This window comes from Carcharhinus amblyrhynchos, chromosome 14 (genome assembly GCF_965287045.1).
Source record: "Carcharhinus amblyrhynchos chromosome 14, sCarAmb.v2.hapA, whole genome shotgun sequence".
Taxonomy (NCBI): domain Eukaryota; kingdom Metazoa; phylum Chordata; class Chondrichthyes; order Carcharhiniformes; family Carcharhinidae; genus Carcharhinus; species Carcharhinus amblyrhynchos.
The window spans coordinates 52,455,221-52,473,382 of NC_137337.1; the positions used below are offsets into that span (position 1 = coordinate 52,455,221).

The following is an 18,162-nucleotide window of genomic DNA, read 5'->3' on the forward strand; positions in this document are numbered from 1 at the left end:
TCAGAACCCTGGGATGCATTCCATCCGGTCCTGGGGATTTGTCCACCTTCAGTCCCATTAGTTGATCAAGCACCACCTCTCTGGTGACAGTAATCGCATTCAGGCCCTCAACTCCTACCATCCTTCTATCTTTAATATCCGGCAAACTATTTGTGTCCTCCTCCGTGAAGACCGAGACAAAAAACTTATTTAAAGCCTCAGCCATTTCCTCATCGCCCACCACTAAATCCCCCCCTCTCATCCTCCAAGGGTTCAACATTCCCTCTAGCCAGCCTTCTCTTCTTTATATATTTGTAAAAACTTTTACTGTCCTTTTTTATATTTAGTGCTAGTTTAGCTTCATAGTCTATCTTTCCTTTCTTTATCAACTTCTTAGTCATTCTTTGTTGATTTTTAAATTTTTCCCAATCTTCTGCAGTTTCCTTCCCCATTCTATGCATCCTAAATCTCGCCTAATCGCATCATAATTTCCTTTCCCCCAGCTATAACTCTTGCCGTGCAATATATACCTATCCTTTTCCATCTCTAAAGTAAACATAACCAAATTGTGGTCACTATCACCAAAGTGTTCACCTACCTCCAAATTTCAAACCTGGCCTGGTTCATTACCCAGTACCAAATCCAATGCGGCCTTGCCTCTTGTTGGCCTTTCTACATACTGTGTCAGGAAACCCTCCTGCACATATTGGACAAAAACTAACCCCTCTACAGTACTCGAACGTTTCCAGTCAATATTTGTAAAGTTAAAGTTCACCCATAACAACTACTGTCACTTTCACTCCTATCCAGGATCATCTTTGCAATCCTTTCCTCTACATCTCTGGAACTTTGAGGCCTATAGAAAACTCCCAACAGGGTGACCTCTCCTTTCCTGTTTCTAACTTCAGCCCATACCACCTCAGTAGATGAGTCCTCATCAAACGTCCTTTCTGCCACCGTAATACTGCCCCTGACTAACAATGCCACACCTCCCCCTCTTTTACCACCTTCCCTGATCTTACTGAAATGTCTAAACCCCGGAATCTGCAACAACCATTCCTGTTTCTGCTCTATCCATGTCTCCGAAATGGCTACAACATCAAAGTCCCAGGTACCAATCTATGCTGCAAGTTCACCCACCTTATTCTGGATGCTCCTGGCATTGAAGTAGACACACTTCAAACCACCTTCCTGCCTGCCGGTACACTCCTGCAACCTAGAAACCTCCTGTATACTTGGCTGCTGTAGTAGTAAACAATTGATCACAATATTAAATAGGGAACTTGGCTTCTTCAACAGTGGGTAGTTGAGACATCTAGATCAGAATAAATAGTTTGTCTTTAGTTAGCAAATCTCAACTATGTTGATCTTGGATGGTTAAAATTGGTCCATTGCCATGGGTGAGGGAATGTACTTATCCTCATTCAGGAATATACTGCAGGAATTGTTCTTATGTGGACATCAGCCGAGAACAGGAAAAAAATACCATGCTCACCAAGGTTCTCACATAGACATTGCCCTCCGAGTATAATGGCAAGTAGCGCTCAAGGTCCTTGACCCAGTAAGGGATTAAAGGTTATTGAAGGGAAGGGGAGGCAAGAAAACGGAAGTGGAACTCAACAGGAAAGTTGAGTTGCTGTAATATCAGAGAACTAATCATAAATACTATCAGAAAAATTCAGTCTAAATAGGTTGCATCTTCCCAGCCTGAGACAGGAAACCTGGTAATATTGGAAGGAACAGTATCTGGTTGGGAAGCCTAATATCTTTGTCGCCATGGAATGTTACTGATGGCAGGAATCTTAGCAGGCTTGAATGGCTAATTAAGGGCCATTTCCTCCACTGCAGTAAGTTTGTCGATGTCATGAGGGCCAGCCGCTGTGTGGGGAAGTGGAAAAGTAAACAATGGTGACTTCCCAGTGGGTTTTGGGGTGACCCTTCCTTGTTGGGTGTTCCATGAAGGAACCCCTAGCGCCAATGGCCACCCATATGCCAACTTCATTGGTAATGCACCATGGTTTCCTCCACCCTAAATGCCAGGGAGGTGGTTGGAGACCCTGGTTTAATGGGCCTCCAACTACCCCCCCCCACCCCCATCTAACTCATTACTCTTCAATGGTGTCTTGTCATTGAGCTGTCCTCATCCTCAAGCTGAGTTCAATACTGGCCATCACCAGCAGTGGTACTGCTGAGGCTGCCAGCCTTCTGACTGGGACATGATCTTCCCTGGAAAAATTCAGCTTTGAGTTCTTCTGGCAGATATTTTATCATGATTTTGGATCCTGGACTAAATAAGCTGCTGAAGCAACTAATGATCACAGCTTTATTTACAGATAAATTGCAACAAAAGAAATTTTATTGTACATTCAGCCATGCCACATACACATTTACTATTCAGTGCTCTGGACTAAATCAGCTGCTTTGGCATTTGAGAACTACATGACTTTTGCATCAAAACAATAGTTAGATTTCAAACAAACCAGAGCTAAGCAATTGGAAATCTGAAATAAATTGTAGAATTGTAGATTGTAGAATAGTTCAATGAACATCTGAAATAAATACAATCAAATAAAAGCCTGACCTGTTTTCCAATTCCAGCTTATCTGTCCAAGGTTCATTAGAATCAAGATCTGGACACAGCAGCATGTTTAGATTAGTATACCTATAGCTCTAGATGGTTGAAGATGAATGTATGAGTTTATATGTATACTTGGTTTTCCCTCTTTATCCTTTAATCTGCTTTCTGTGATGATTAGTACTATTCATGACTTTCTGATAAAACAGGAATTTACACTGTACTCATTTTACAATGGCTAATTAATAGATAATTAATAAATAATTTATAATCTCCAGAGGATTGTGACCACCAAGCTCTCAATGAGAATGTTGACTCGCCCCCAACTCCCACAACTCCCTTTCCAATCTTCTGACCACCCCCCTCTCCCCTGACTACTTTCCAACCCCACAATGAATCTCCTAACCTCCTCAAATAACCCCACAATACCTACCACTCCCCAACTATTCTTCCAATCCCTTGACTTCTTCCCACCCACTCTGACTACCCTCCCAACCTAATGAAAATCCCAATTAATGCCACCCAAGCAAATCAATCACTGATCACCCAACCCTCCACCCTGAACACTCAACCCTCCCACATCTCCCAATCATCCTACCCACTTAATTCACACAGTTGCTGCTCACTCATAGAGCCCATACAGACGTGGACATTCAGCCCATAGAGTCTGCATCACCAAAACTACACTAATTCAACACTAATCCCACTTTCCATCACTCAGCCCACAGCCATGCATGTTTTGACATTTCAAGTTTTCATCCACATACTTTTTAAAGGTTGTGAGGTTCCCACCTTAACTATTCTCCCAGGCTGTGCATTCCAGATTCCCACCACTCTCTCCAGTGCAATCATATCATTCATGTATTGAGGCAACCACAACTGCACACAGTAAACCAGCTGTGGCTGAACCAAAATATTGTATAGCTCCATCATAGCCTTTCTGCTCTCATAATCTATGCTATGACTGATAAAGGCAAAAAGTTCCACATGCCTTCTTAACTATTAAGCTGGCCTGCTACCTTTAGGGATCTGTTGACATAAACTCCGAGATCCCTCTGTTCTTCTGAGCCTCCTAGTATCCTGCCATTCATTGAGTACTCCTTCCAAAGTGGATCACCTCACACTTTTCAAGGTTAAATTCCATCTGCCACTGATCTCCATCTGACCAATCCATCTATATCTTCCTGCAAACTAGGACCTTCCTCCTCACTATTAATCACCTTGCCAATCTTTTTGTCATCCGCAAATTAACTCATCATCACCCCTTATTCTCATCTATATTGTTCATACATATCACAAATAACAAGGAACTTACCGCTGATCACTGTGATATGCCATTGGACACCAGCCTCCAGTCACACATACAGCCTTCCACCATCATCCTCTGTCTCCTCCTACCAAGCCTGATTTAGATCCAACTTGGCCAGTTCCCCTGGATCCCATGTGCATTTACGTTCTTCATCAGTCTCTTCCAATCAAACCCTCACTTCTCGACAGGGGTGAGACCATTAAACCTAACTGCTTTGTAGCATTTAGTCTTGTTAAAAAAGGGGCATGGATTCCTTTCCTCAGGCACTGTTGCTCTTGACTATAAGCCACGGGAATCCACTGCATTTCCTCACTAGGCCCAGACCACAAGATCAGACAGGGTAAAAGAAGAGTGGACTGACAATCTGACTGGGATTGTCAATCCTCAGAAACTCTAGTCCAATTTTGCAATCTTCTGCAGAATTCTACCAAGGGATGCACCAACTGTAATGAAATGCCAAATATAACGACCAATTCATTTATACAGGTCTAAAGGTGTGTATCCAATATTTTAAGAAGCCCAGATCTTCCATTTCCAGGAGGATCATAACCTGGAGGTTCCTGAAAGATAAAATGGGGGATTCCTCTCAGGGCCCCCTGCATTGACTGCACGGGAATTACTTGGGAAGTTTCAACTTCGACTGGGTGATTAGCCTACGTCTGGAATCCTCAAAAGTTCCAACTTAAAGACAGAGTGGAATTTTTGCAAGCCCCACCAACATGTTTGATGTCAGGCATAGTGGGAGAAGATGGTGGGGCAGAAATCAGTTTCACGCTGACATGAATTTACAGCAGGATCTTCCAAGTCAGAGGTGGACATGAACCTCATTTTCATCTGGTTAATGAAGACCCAATCTCCCCAACAATAGATTATCTGTGGGATTGGCAGGGAAACTGATTCATAACAATGTGGTGCACAGATGTTGGGATGCATCCAAAAAATAGCTGAGGCTGCCTGTTCAGGATGGGGACTGCTCACAACCCTGGCTACTGAAACACCATAGTATCGGGTTGGGGAGCATCTGCAGGTAGGCCTTCCAGATTCGGTGTCCTGGAGAGGATATATTCACCAGCCTCAAGAGTGTGGGGGAGGTAGCGGAAGCAGATACAATAGTGACTTTTAAGGGGCGTCTTGACAAGGAATAGGATGGGAACAGAGGGATATGGTCCCTGGATGGGTAGGGGGTTTTAGTTAAATCGGGCAGTATGGTCGGTGCAGGCTTGGAGGGCCAAAGGGCCTGTTTCTGTGCTGTAATTTTCTTTTTTTTTTGTTCTCAGAGATCAATCTTCATTTTTCAGTTGCTCCACTTTCTTTCTTCAATTGTGGGCTAGTGATGTTGGACATCTTTTCTGTCATCATTTTCATGATGACAGAACACGCACCATCCAGGACTGCCTGCCACCGAGTACAGTGTGAAACATTCGGTTGCACCAATAACCAGGTTGGGGCTGGGAGATTTGGCGTGTTTTCCTACCAGCCACCGGTTTCGGCATCCATCATAGCACTTACACTCAAAATGGGGGAATTCCCAGAGACTTTGGTTGATTTCTCTTAGCAGAATAGTTGCCCCAGAAAGGTTAGGAGAACTAACACCAATTAGTCAGGGCTGAAGTGTGGTCAGGAAGTGGGGAGAGTTTGGGGTGTGGAAGGTGTTTGGGGAAAGTTGGAGGGGTTCATTGGGATGGGGAGAGGGTCAGAGTATCAGTTGCAAAGGAGTTAAAGCTGCCCACATAATGACTAAATCCCTGCCCCCACACTCCTAAATACCTACCCACTTCCTAACTAACCACAACCACCCCTCATTACCCAACAGCAATTGCCACGCCATAGAAGGCCTTGGGGGCTCATCTACTTTAATGCTTTTTAAGAGGCCCAATACCTCCTCCTTTTTGATATCGACATGACCCAGAATGTCTACACACCCTACCCTAGGCTCCTTATCCATCGAGTGCCTCTGTTTGGTGAATACTGAGCCAAAATATTCATTTAGTATCTCACCCATTTCCTCTAGCTCCATGTATAGTCTCTCCACTATCCTTGAATGGACCAACCCTTTCTCTGGCTACCCTCTTGCCCTTTCATACATATATATAAATAAAATGCCTTAGATCTTCCTTAATCCTGTTTGCCAAAGACATTTCATGATCCCTTTTAGCCCTCCTAACTCCTTCCTTAAGTTCTTTATATTCTTCAAGGGCTTCATCTGCCCCAAGCCTTTTAAACCTTATGAATGTTTCCTTTTTCTTTTTGAAAGGCTCATAATATCCCCCTTTATCCAGGATTTCCAATACGTGCCACACTTGCAGATATGATAGTGACTTTTAAGGGGCATCTTGACAAATACATGAATAGGATGGGAATGGAGGGATACGGTCCCCAGAAGGGTCGGGGCTTTTAGTTCAGTCGGGCAGCATGGTCGGTGTAGGCTTGGTGGGCCGAAGGGCCTGTTCATGTGATGTAATTTTTTTTTGTTATTTGTTCTTATCCTTCATCCTCACAGATACATGCCAGTCTTGAATTCCAATCAACTGACATTTGAAAGACTCCCACATGTTGGGATGTTGATTTCCCCTCAAACAGCATCCCCCAATCTACACTCTCCAGATCCTGGCTAATGTTGTTGCAGTTAGTCTTCCCTCAATTTAACACCTATGCCCAAGTTTCACTCTTGTCCTTACCCACAAGTACCTTAAAATTTACGGAATCATGATCACTGTTCCCAAAATGCTCTCCTACTGAAATTTCAATCACCTGGCTGGGCTCATTCCCTAATACCAGTTCTAATATGGCTCCTTCCCGCGTTGGGCTATATACATACAGTTTCAAGATATCTTCCTGAATGGTCCTGACAAGTTCTGCCCCATCCAAGCCCCTAGCAGTTACTGAGTCCCAGTCAATGTAGGGAAAGTTAAAAATCACCCACTACAACAAACGTGTTATTTTTGCATCTTTCCAAAATCTGTCTGCATATCTGCTCCTGTATCTCCCACTGGCTGTTGGGAGGCCTGTGATAAATACCCAACATTGTGATTGCATCTTTCTGTTCCTAAGTTCTTCCCATATTGCCTCGTTGCCTGAACCCCCGAGGTGTTCTCCCTCAGTACAGCTGGGATATTCTCCTCAACCAATAATGCAGCTCTTCCACCCTTTTTACATCCCTTTCTATCCTGCCTGAAGCATCTAAATCCTGGAACATTCAGCTGCCAATCCTGTCCATCTTTCAACCAAGTCTCTGTAATAGCAACAGCACCATCGTTCTAAGTACTAATCCAAGCTCTAAGTTCACCTATCTTACCTCTTGTGCTCCTCACGTTGAAACAAATGCACTTCAGACCACCAGTCCTGCTGTGTTCAATAACTACTCCCTGCCTGCTCTTCCTTTTAATTTTACTGGCCTTAGTCTGTAGCTCTCCTTCAGTTGTTTCTCCTGTTGACACGCTGCACCAGAGCGCAGACACTGCTGCATGTGAAATCAGTACATTGAAAACTTAAAGCTGAGTGGTAATAATGTTGAGCACTACAGAGATGAAGAAATAAGCTACAACTGTTCAATCAGGCAGCAGGAAATTGTCTGAAATCAGAGTGAGTGGAGCAGCATCAGACACTTAAAAGTGACAGTAAACTCATACAATGGATAACAGCTGTGACTTCAACTGAAGTTCAACTAATTTCAAGAAAAATCACAACCTGAACTAAACAAGCTACTGAAACTGTAGAATCAAACAACAGCGACATTTAATACGGAGAGGGAATAACTCAGTACAACTAAATAGATAAAGCAAAACTAGACAAGTGCATCTGGACAAGTGCAAATATGCACTCTAGAAATATTTCAAAACTATCATCTAAAATCTGGTGAAGTAGCATGATAAATGTTGGTCTACACCCTGAGAAAATAACACAGAACAGCACAGACATTAATAGATGGCAATATGGTGAAGGCTTGGAGCCAGAAAGATCACTGACAGAGACAGAGAAGATTAACAAGATGAAGTTTCAGACTTGCCTTTTAGCTGAATTATCAAAGCTGATGGGAATCTTGGAGCAGTTCTGTGCTTTGAAGTTGTTTTGATTTGAAACGTTAGGTTATGCTTCAATAAAACTATTTAATAGAGACAGAGCATGCTCTTCAATGGAACTAAAGCTACTTGGGATTGGCAATAACAATTGTGGCCTTTTGAGAGAGGTGGCTACCAAGGTATTTGAAGTGTTCACCATATTCCAGAGTTTTTCCTTCAACAGATATGGGAGGTGCAGTGTTTGGCTGACCAGGTGAGAGTCTTGTTTTTGCAACATTCAAGGACAGGCTGAGTTTCTCGAATGCAGGATTGAAGAGATCGAGAATGGCTTGCAAATTTCTCGCAGAGTGAGCAATGATACTGTAGTCATCCACAAACTGCAGAGAATAGGTGGAATTTTGCACTGTGTGCATCAGTTGTTGACAGAGGCGAGAAAACTGGCAAGGAGCTCTCCAGCTGCGTAGCTGAGATTCCTCTCCAGGTTCCCCTGCACTTTGTGTGTAGAAAATATGGGTGTGCGGTTTTCACATCACGCTGGCAGGGCACGGTCTGATAAACAATGCCCCCGATGTGCACTGAAAAAATACTTCCCCCAGCCCACAGATATGGGGAACCGTTCCCACAAGGACTGTGGCCACACTCCCCTCCCAAATAAGCACTGGGGCAATCTCCCGCCCAATGGATCTCCCCAGAGGGCTCACCTGGCACTCAGGTTGGCACTACCAGGGGGCAGTATCCCATTCCTCTCGGGGATGATACTTATCTTTGTGTCCCCAGTAGGTTTCCCTCGACTGCGTCACATCTTGCAAAAGCAGTTATAAACTTGAATTCTGTATGTAGGGGGAACACATGGTAGTGAGCGCTTGACAAAATAAAATCTCTGCAAGTCAACAAAATAATGAGACACAATATAGGAACGAGATAGAGAATCTGGTGAACTGCTGCGACAACAATAATCTCTCCCTCAATGTCAACAAAATGAAAGAGATTGTCATCTTCTTCAGAAAGCATAGTGGAGAACATGCCCGTTCACATCAATGGGAATGAAGCAGAAATGGTTGAGAGCATCAAGGTTTTAGTGTCCAAATCACCAACAACCTGTCCTGGTCCCTCCATGTGGACACTATAGTTAAGAAAGCCCACCAATGCCTCTACTTTCTTAGGAGACTAAGGAAATTTGGCATATCCGCTGCAACTCTCACCAAATGCACCATAGAAAGCATTCTTTCTGGTTCTATCACAGCTTGGTATGGCTCCTGCTCTGTCCAGGACCGCAAGAAGTTACAAAGGATCATGAATGAAGCCCAGTCCATCACTCAAACCAGTCTCCCATCCATTGACAATGTCTGCACTTCCCCGCTACCAAGGAAAAGCAGCCAGCATAATCAAGGACCCCATACACTCTAGACATCGACCTTCTTCTGTTTGGAAAAAAGATATAAAAGTCTGAGATCACGTACCAACCTTGATTCAAGGATGGCACCTACTCAGAGATATCAATTTGTGCTATGGGTTTCATATAGCTGATAAGGCCAATTCTCAATCCACAGATTGTTGCTCACATGGAGCAGGATGCCCCACGTGATAGTGAGATCCAGAGTACAAGATTTGTTCATCTAGCTGAAGGAACTCTTTGGTTGCAAGCAATAAAACAAAAACTTACTCCAACTGATAGATCAAAGAAAAAGAGAAAATGCTGGAAAATCTCAGCAGGTCTGGCGGCATCTGTTAGGAGAGAAAAGAGCTGACGTTTTGAGTCCAGATGATCCTTTGTCAAAGCTAGATTCCAGCATCCGCATTAATTTGCTTTTATCAAAGAAAAAGATTTAATAAAAATACTTCATTATGCCAACAGTTGAGGCCACACCCTAGGCCATCAAAACTCCCCACTATTCCCAACTGCTCCTTATTTGCACTGAGTCAGCTGGTCAACTGACCACCACGTCATTGTCATTACATAGTCTACCAGGTCAGCTGACCCTCACAGCATGTTATAATGTGACCAATGGTAACAGATCCAATATTATCATTGGTTACATTCTTACAAGATTTGCTTCCTTTTCTTCTGCCACCACTCTGCCTCATCAAAACATAATGTAGCTTTATTCAGGTTGTCATTGTTTTGAACGAATGATAGCAAACTCCTCCCAATCATTAATGTCAATACTGCCTCTCTTCAGAGTCACTTTGAAGAATTTTCTTTGTCTTCTCCTGGAATGTTGGATATTTGAGAGTTTAGAAACCAGGTCCTGTGAGGTTGAGTTTTTCAATTATCTGGATATGGTGTCCAGTCCATCAAAGTTGATTTTGTTCAGGAATGATTATGGAGCTGGTTTCAAGAAGGACACTGCTGTTTGTTCAACAATCCTCCCATTGAATCTGGATAATCCAGCAGAGGCATTGTAGGTGGAATTTCTCTAGTGTCCTAACATAATGCTGACAGCTAGGTCTCACTGCAGGTCAGGAGTGTAGCGACAGAAATTCTTGTGCACACTAGGACTTTTGTTGCTTTGATTTTATTACTATCACAAGCATAACGGTAGGACTCTGAATAGTGTGGATGAACAGAGGGTCTAGGTGTATGTGTACATAGATCCCTGAAAGTTGGGAATCAAGTAGATAGGGTTGTTAGGAAGGCATACGGTGTCTTGGCGTTTATTGGTAGGGGGATAGAATTTAGGAGCCGCAGCGTCATGTTGCAACTGTACAAAACTCTGGTGCGGCCGCACTTGGAGTATTGTGTGCAGTTCTGGTCCCCACATTATAGGAAGGATGTAGAGGCTTTGGAGAGGGTGCAGAAGAGGTTTACCAGGATGTCGCCTGGTATGGAGGGGAGGTCCTATGAGGAGAGACTGAGGGATTTGAGGTTGTTTTCGTTAGAAAGAAGGCAGCTACGAGGGGACCTTATTGAAACATATAAGATGATTAGAGGTTTAGATAGGGTGGACAGTGATAGCCTTTTTCCTCGGATGGAGAAAGCTAGCACGAGGGGGCATAGCTTTAAATTAAGGGGTGGTAGTTATAGGACGGATGTCAGGGGTAGGTTCTTTACCCAGAGGGTGGTGAGGGATTGGAATGCCCTGCCTGCTGCAGTTGTAAATGCGCCTAGTTTGGGGGTGTTTAAGAGATCCGTGGATAGGTTTATGGATGGTAAGGGTTTGGTTTAGGTTAGAGGGTCATTGTTTTTTAACTGGTCGGCGCAACATCGTGGGCCGAAGGGCCTGTTCTGCGCTGTAATGTTCTATGTTCTATGTTCTATGTTCTATAGTATATAGTATCGTTTCTTGCACGCTGTAAAAAGCATACCATACATAGAGAAGGAAAGCAGAGTGTGCAGGACGTAGTGTTAGAGTCACAGTTAGGATGTAGAGAAAGATCAACTTAATATAAAGGTAGGTCCATTTAAAAGTCTGATGGCAGCAGGAAAGAAGCTCTTTTTAAGTGATTGGACTGGACACCATATCCAGATATCTGAAAACTCTACCTCACCAGGATTTGCTTTCTCAACTCTCAAATGTCCAACATTCCAGGAGAGGACAAAGAAAATGGTTCAAAATCACTCTGAAGAGAGGCAGTATTGATATTTATGATTGGAGGAGTTTGGGAAGTGCCATCCTCGAATGGAGGGACAGTAGTTGCACAGACAGCATTAAGACTGCGATATTCAATGTTACTAATAGACCATGGTATAAAATAAAATGCCTAATAGTGCATCAAAAAAGATAAAACAGAATTTAAAATACAAATTTATTGATAAAATTCTATTCACTTCCCCATCTGAGACTCCTTTACCAATGTGCCTTGCAGCGTGAATTTAAAAGTTTACTCGTAAGCTTGAGGATTTAGTTCCAGAGCAGAACCTTTGTTTTCTTACAATAAACCCATTAGTGGATGGGTCAATACATGGTTTATTTAAGACTGTGGATGCTGTTACATCTGAAATTCAAATGACAGTCTCAGAAGATGGCACTCTTAAGGAATAATGCCCCTCATCAGTCAATGTTGTTACATTATTTCAAAAATCAAATAACTCTTTATACATAAATGCAAGGCAACATCAACATGACATATCCTTAATGTAGGTAAAATAGATTTGGAACTTTGTCATGAGATTCTCATACCCCTCCTCCATCAACATCACCACAAAGTATTACAAGTAAAAAAGTTGCTCTTCGTGGGTTCGCACAATGAGAAATGTAGCCAAGGAAAAACAACAGTGGAAAGTTCTTCATTTTTGGGCTTAATCTGTAGAAAATTACTGTCACAAAGTTATAACATTGTTTAAGCTCTGCGGTCATCTTTAAGGCCTAGGTTTAATGAATGCAATAGAAAACTCAATATCAAGGCACTATTATTAGGAGGGTGCAGTATGCCTTTAAAATGAATTGCATTCACTGAATCACAATGTCAATCACACGATGCTGCATATCATAAGAGGGGAGCGAGATAGTTGATGGTCAGCCTGCTTGGGGACACCAAATTTGTTGGGCATGCTCTCATCATATACAAAATCAAATGTGGATTCAAAAATTTCTGTTCACAAAGCTGATCTTCAAGCTAAGTCTAATCTTCCTTAGTTTGCCAAAACTCTGACTATTCAATTAATGGAATTTCTGAAGCAAATTTACTTCAAAACGACAGAAACCTTCATCTGTAACTGAGCAGTACTGGCAAAAGGAAATATTCTACATTCTTAAAAAGGGGGAAAAACTTTATAGCAGCAGTTAACACAATGGAGAACTAAACAAAAGAGACTGGAAGGATAAAGTTCAGTAGAGGTGAAGAACAAACCTGTGAGCAGATAGTAACAGCAAATGAAGCAGAATGCTTGATTCTTTTGGACAAGCTCTCCTATGTTAAGGGATACTTTGAAGAATTGCTTCTTTCAGCTGTCTGTATGTGCCTCACTGCCCACTTCTAATTAGCAGCAAGCCAGTTTCATCCAGGTAACGGAAGGACCTCAAATGTGGTGCATTCAAATGAAAATCAAAGAATACACAAACCTCCTTTGTGCTTTCTACTCTGCTTCAAAATTCTCTTTTCATGTATATAGTTATGCCTCTGGAGAATGTATGTCTGATTCTCTCTCAAGCTACCCTTGGTTCTCTCCCAGTGCTTTCCTGCAAATGGTCTGTTTTCTTTCCTCAGATTCCTTAAAAATACAAAATCTGATTGCCCCTTAACTCTCACCCCTGTACTCCAGCTCTGAGTTAGTGGCATTCACCTGCTGGCTGTGTGAAAGATATTGCCTCCAGCCGCTTCCCTTAGTGTAACGGATAATGCACAAACCTGGACTGGAGATATTTTTTCCAGTGCCACTCTTAAAGACGATAGTAACTTCTGATGAAGTCACTAAGATAAGAGATTGGTTTCTGTTTGACCTTGAATTTCCATTCCTTGTATAAAAATGAAAAATTACTAAAAGAGCCAGAGGGTGGTTGTTTCTTGTCATTATCCTGTTGTCAATTCTGATGGTGGTTATTAATTTTTTTCCTTTACGATTCACAATCTGCTCTTTGAAATGTGCCATATGTTCAAAGCAATTCAGGGATGACAACTGTCAGAATTACAACAATAAAAAATAGCCTAAACGAGGCAGATTTACTGCTATGGAGTTTCGGCTGAAAATAACCCCTGAAACGCTCTAACATATTACCCGTGCTCTGTTTTAAAATGCCATTACATCTACAGTATTAGCTTCAAGATTTTGTATCAACAAAAGGGTAAAGTAATATCATACAAAAGAGTATTTAATGGACTATGTAACAGCAAAGTGCTGAAATATATATGTATTTATTATTTGAGGGAATTCAGATTAATAATAGAGGCTAATATATTTGTTTTAATTGTGTGTAAAATAACAAAGCAATAAAGGCTGCTTTATCTGGTACTAATAAAAATTCATTGAAAACCAACTAGTGCTGGTGCAGCGATAAACCAGACTCTTGGCAAATACTGTTCTTCGAGCTTCCGAAGGACAGCCTAATCTGTCTGAAACGTCAAATTGAAACACATACTGTAAAGTAGAAACCCTACTTTCATTGACTATTCATTTTGCTTCAGTCTATTTATTAATTCTGTCTCCTTTATTTCTACTCATCTACGGGAAGAATTCCTCATTCCTTTATAAAATTAAACTTAATAGAATGTGATAAAGGGAACTCTTTGGCAATTATGATGTCTGCACTCTCTGCTGGCATGCAAGAGATGGAAATGAAGTTGGGGACGGGGAAGGGAATTCTAATAGGCACCATGATATATACAATGAACAGCAAGATGTCCACTGAGAGAAAGACTTGTCAGGCTAATCAGATTTTCCATATCCATGTAAAGACAGTAACATAGGCTCTAACCTTGTAAAGATGCTGCTGCTGCTCTTCTGACATCATCAGGTCATGGCTGTCCATCACTATGGATTCCATGTCAATCAGCCAATCCCAAAGCTCCTGATATTCCAATTCAAAGTCCAGAAGGCTGGTAAGAAGAATTAAAAATGCATTATGCATTATATAAATAAAATATATATTCCTGAATGAATGCTGAGTGGAAAATGTAATTACTTGTTATATAGAAAATTAAAACTCAAAACTAGTCAGCAAGGTTTAATTAAATTCCAACATAGGTGGAAAGCACAACATGATTAATAAAATAATGTAATAATGTATCAGAGAGACAAAAACACAACATTCATATAATTAGACACCAGCAATGAAAACCCATGATCATTATTTCATCATTTTTCCAATGTATAGATAAAACATATTATGGAAACTTGTTTAAACTTGTTTCTTGCTTTAAATCAGTCTAACAATCTCCATTTCAATGTAGTTTTTTTCAGAACAATCTCAACTAGATAAAGGTACAACAGCTAAACAAGACGGTCAGCAGCACTGAAGGTAAACCTACAGCCAAAAATTTTCTAAAAAGTTGAAAGTATATCAGACAGACATTTTAGTCGGGCATGAGCGACTATGCCAAGCCACTCAAGGGCTGGATGGAGCTCTAGACAGGTGCCTCCTGTAGACATGCTAAATGTGAAGATTAGGCCAAAAAGTCAAAATGACAAATTCTCAAAAGGCAGTAATCGTTAAAATTCAAAGAAAGATTGTACAATTTTCAGCTAAATAAATCATTAGATTGAGCAGCTTAAAAGCATTAAAGCCGTGTTCAGTTCAAAGCACACTGCCCAAGTTAACTGAACTCTCTGGTTTACACCTCAGTGCCAGCACTCTAACACAGTAAGCATTTGTAAATGTATAAAATGCAGACATCAACAAGGTAATATACAGTTGTAATATACAAGAAAATTTACATAAATGTCATTCCTGACATCGACATGCATCAACTGAACTGAATGTCAAACATGTTTTATCAGAAATTAACTATTGAATTCTATTGAAATATGTTATTCAATAGCATTTAATGGAAATAAATACTTGCTTCTCCAGAAAGATTTCCTGCCACGTTCAAAAACTTTTCAAAATTTTGTTCAATAAAAGCAGACTTAAATGTTGTAGCAAAAAAAGTTCTTTCCTGCAACTCTAAAACATGAATTGTTTCTGTTACAACTACGATGGTTTGTTCAATGGGTAACACAATTAATGTTCTGTGTTTTCACATCTAAATATATATTCTAGGTAATTCAAATCATGAATATCACACAGTTGTGCCTTTAGATTCAATCTGAATAATCTAAAGCAGCACATTGGATTTATGGAGGCATTTATCATTCAAATATATTTCAAATGCAGAGTACAAGTTCTTCTACAGTTCCTGAATGGAATGTTGATTTCATCAAGTATGTTCAGAAGCATATATAACTAACTTCTCCCACAAAGAGTGTCTCATGCATGTTGCTCAACTTCACATGCATTAAAACAAATTAAAGTTTTCATGTGACACAATTTAGGTTGGGTTTCAAATTCAATTTATTTATGTGGCTCTAATTTACAATCTAACACTCTGCAAGTGATTATTTAAAAACTGGATTAAATAATTTCTTAAGAAAATATTAATGGCACTGAAGAAAAATAAGTGATGTGCAAGAGATATAATATAATTTTTTTAAAAAATATGCTTGCACTTATTGTATTTTTGTATGCTATGGATCATGGTCATTCCTTTTTTAAAACATTTTCTTTTATGGGATGTGGGCCTCACTGGCAACGGCATTAGTTGTTGCCCATCCTCAACTGCTATTTAAACGTGGGCTTGCCAGTCCATTTCAGACAGCAGCTCAGAGTCAACCACATTGCTGTGGCTCTAGAGTCACAGGTAGGCCAGACCATGTAAGGATGGCAGATTCACAAAGGCATTTGTGAATCAAATGGGTTTCGTGAATCAGATGAATTTCATGACTTCACTACTGAGACTAACTTTATATTCCAGATTTATTAATCGGATTTAAACTCCACCAGATACTGAAGTAAGATTTGGGCGGCATGGTAGCACAGTGGTTAGCACCACTGCTTTGCAGCTCCAGAGACCTGGGTTCGATTCCTGGCTTGGGTCACTGTCTGTGTGGAGTTTGTACATTCTTCTCATGTCTGCTTGGGTTTCCTCCCACAGTCCAAAGATATGCAGGTTAGGTTGATTAAGAACATAAGAACATAAGAAATAGGAGCAGGAGTAGGCCAACTAGCCCTTCGAGCCTGCCCCGCCATTCAATAAGATCATGGCTGATCTGTCATGGCTCAGTTCCACATTCCCGCCCTCTCCCCATAACCCTTAATCCCCTCTCTCATCAAAAACCCATCAACCTGTGTCTTAAAAATATTTAGCGAGGCAGCCTCCACCACTTCAACTGGCAGAGAATTCCAGAGATTCACCACCCTTTGAGTGAAGAAGTTCCTCCTCAACTCTGTTCTAAACCGCCCCCCCTTTATCTTGAGGCTATGCCCCCTAGTCCTACTATCCTTTTTGAGCAGGAAGAGTCTCTCCACCTCTATCCTATCCATCCGATTCATCATCTTATACATCTCAATGAGATCTCCCCTCATTCTTCTAAACTCTAACGAGTACAAGCCTAGTTTATTCAGCCTCTCCTCATAGCTCAACCCCCTCAACTCCGGAATCAGCCTAGTAAACCTCCTCTGCACTCCCTCCAAGGCTAAAATATCCTTGCGCAAGTACGGCGCCCAAAACTGCACACAGTACTCCAGCTGCGGCCTCACCAATGCCCTATACAGCCGCAGCAAGACCTCCCTACTTGCCCATGCTAAAAATTGCCCTTAGTGTCCTGAGGTGTGTAGGTTAGAGGGATTAGTGGGTAAATATGTAGGGGTATGGGAGTAGGGCCTGGGTGGGATTGTGGTCGGTGTGCAAACTCGATGGGCCAAAAGGCCTATTTCTGTACTGTAGGGTTCTATGATTTGGACCTATGTTCCCAGAGCATTAATTTCCACAAGCTTGAAGGGCACTTTCAAAGTTAAGTATGCAGACTATATGCAATCCACAAACTATGCCGAATTAGCAGGTTTTACATGGGGTGTTTCATAGAATCCCTACATTGCAGAAGGAGGCCATTCGGCCCATCAAGTCTGCATTGATACAAATCCCACCTAGTCCCTATCCCCACTTAATTACCTTGCTAATCCCTCTAACCTATCACATCCAGGGACACTAAGGATTAATTTAGCATGGCCAATCAACCTTACCCACACATCTTTGGACTATAGGAGGAAACTGGAGCACCCAGAGGAAATCCATGCAAACACGGGGAGAACGTGCAAACTCCACACAGTCAGTAACCCAAGCTGGGAATCGAACCCAGGTCCCTGGAGCTGTGAAGCAGCAGTGCTAACCACTGTGCCACCATGCCTCTCCTTTGTAAGGGAGCTAAAGTTAGTTTCAGTGCCACAAAGATAGCGAGGAAAATATTAACAGAATTCCATCTCCTGATCAATGATTAATGATCCCAGATGATCAAGTTTGGCTGTGATGGCATCCACAATGGAATAGCTGGCTAATACCAGATGCTAGTGAAGAGAATGAGGAATAGTGAGGGACAGGAAGCCAAATTTAATCCTCCTCCCAGCATGTTTCCAATTTAACCACAAGGGCACCTGTTAGGGGATACAGATGCAGATGCCCATCAAAAACTTTATTGGTAAGTGTTTGATGGCAGAAACAAAGAATCTGCATTTCATGATTTCAGTCCCAAAGCTCATTGCAACCAGTAAAATATGTTTGAAGTGCAGCCATTCCTGCAATGGCCTTGGGTGACTGCCTATGTAGAGTTTGCACTTTCTTCCTGTGTCTACGTAGGTTTTGCTCGGGTG

General features: G+C 41.6%; 1 protein-coding gene across 10 annotated transcripts in view; it reads right to left on the bottom strand.

Annotated features, from left to right (window-relative positions):
* akap6 (A kinase (PRKA) anchor protein 6) overlaps window positions 1-18,162 on the bottom strand; it is a 503,941-nt gene that overhangs the window by 125,655 nt on the left and 360,124 nt on the right. For all 10 annotated transcript variants that reach the window (XM_080202862.1, XM_080202863.1, XM_080202861.1 and 7 more), the window contains one exon: window positions 14,236-14,356. In XM_080202862.1, the coding sequence (XP_080058988.1) occupies window positions 14,236-14,356 (121 nt within the window). The remainder of the gene's footprint in view (window positions 1-14,235; window positions 14,357-18,162) is intronic.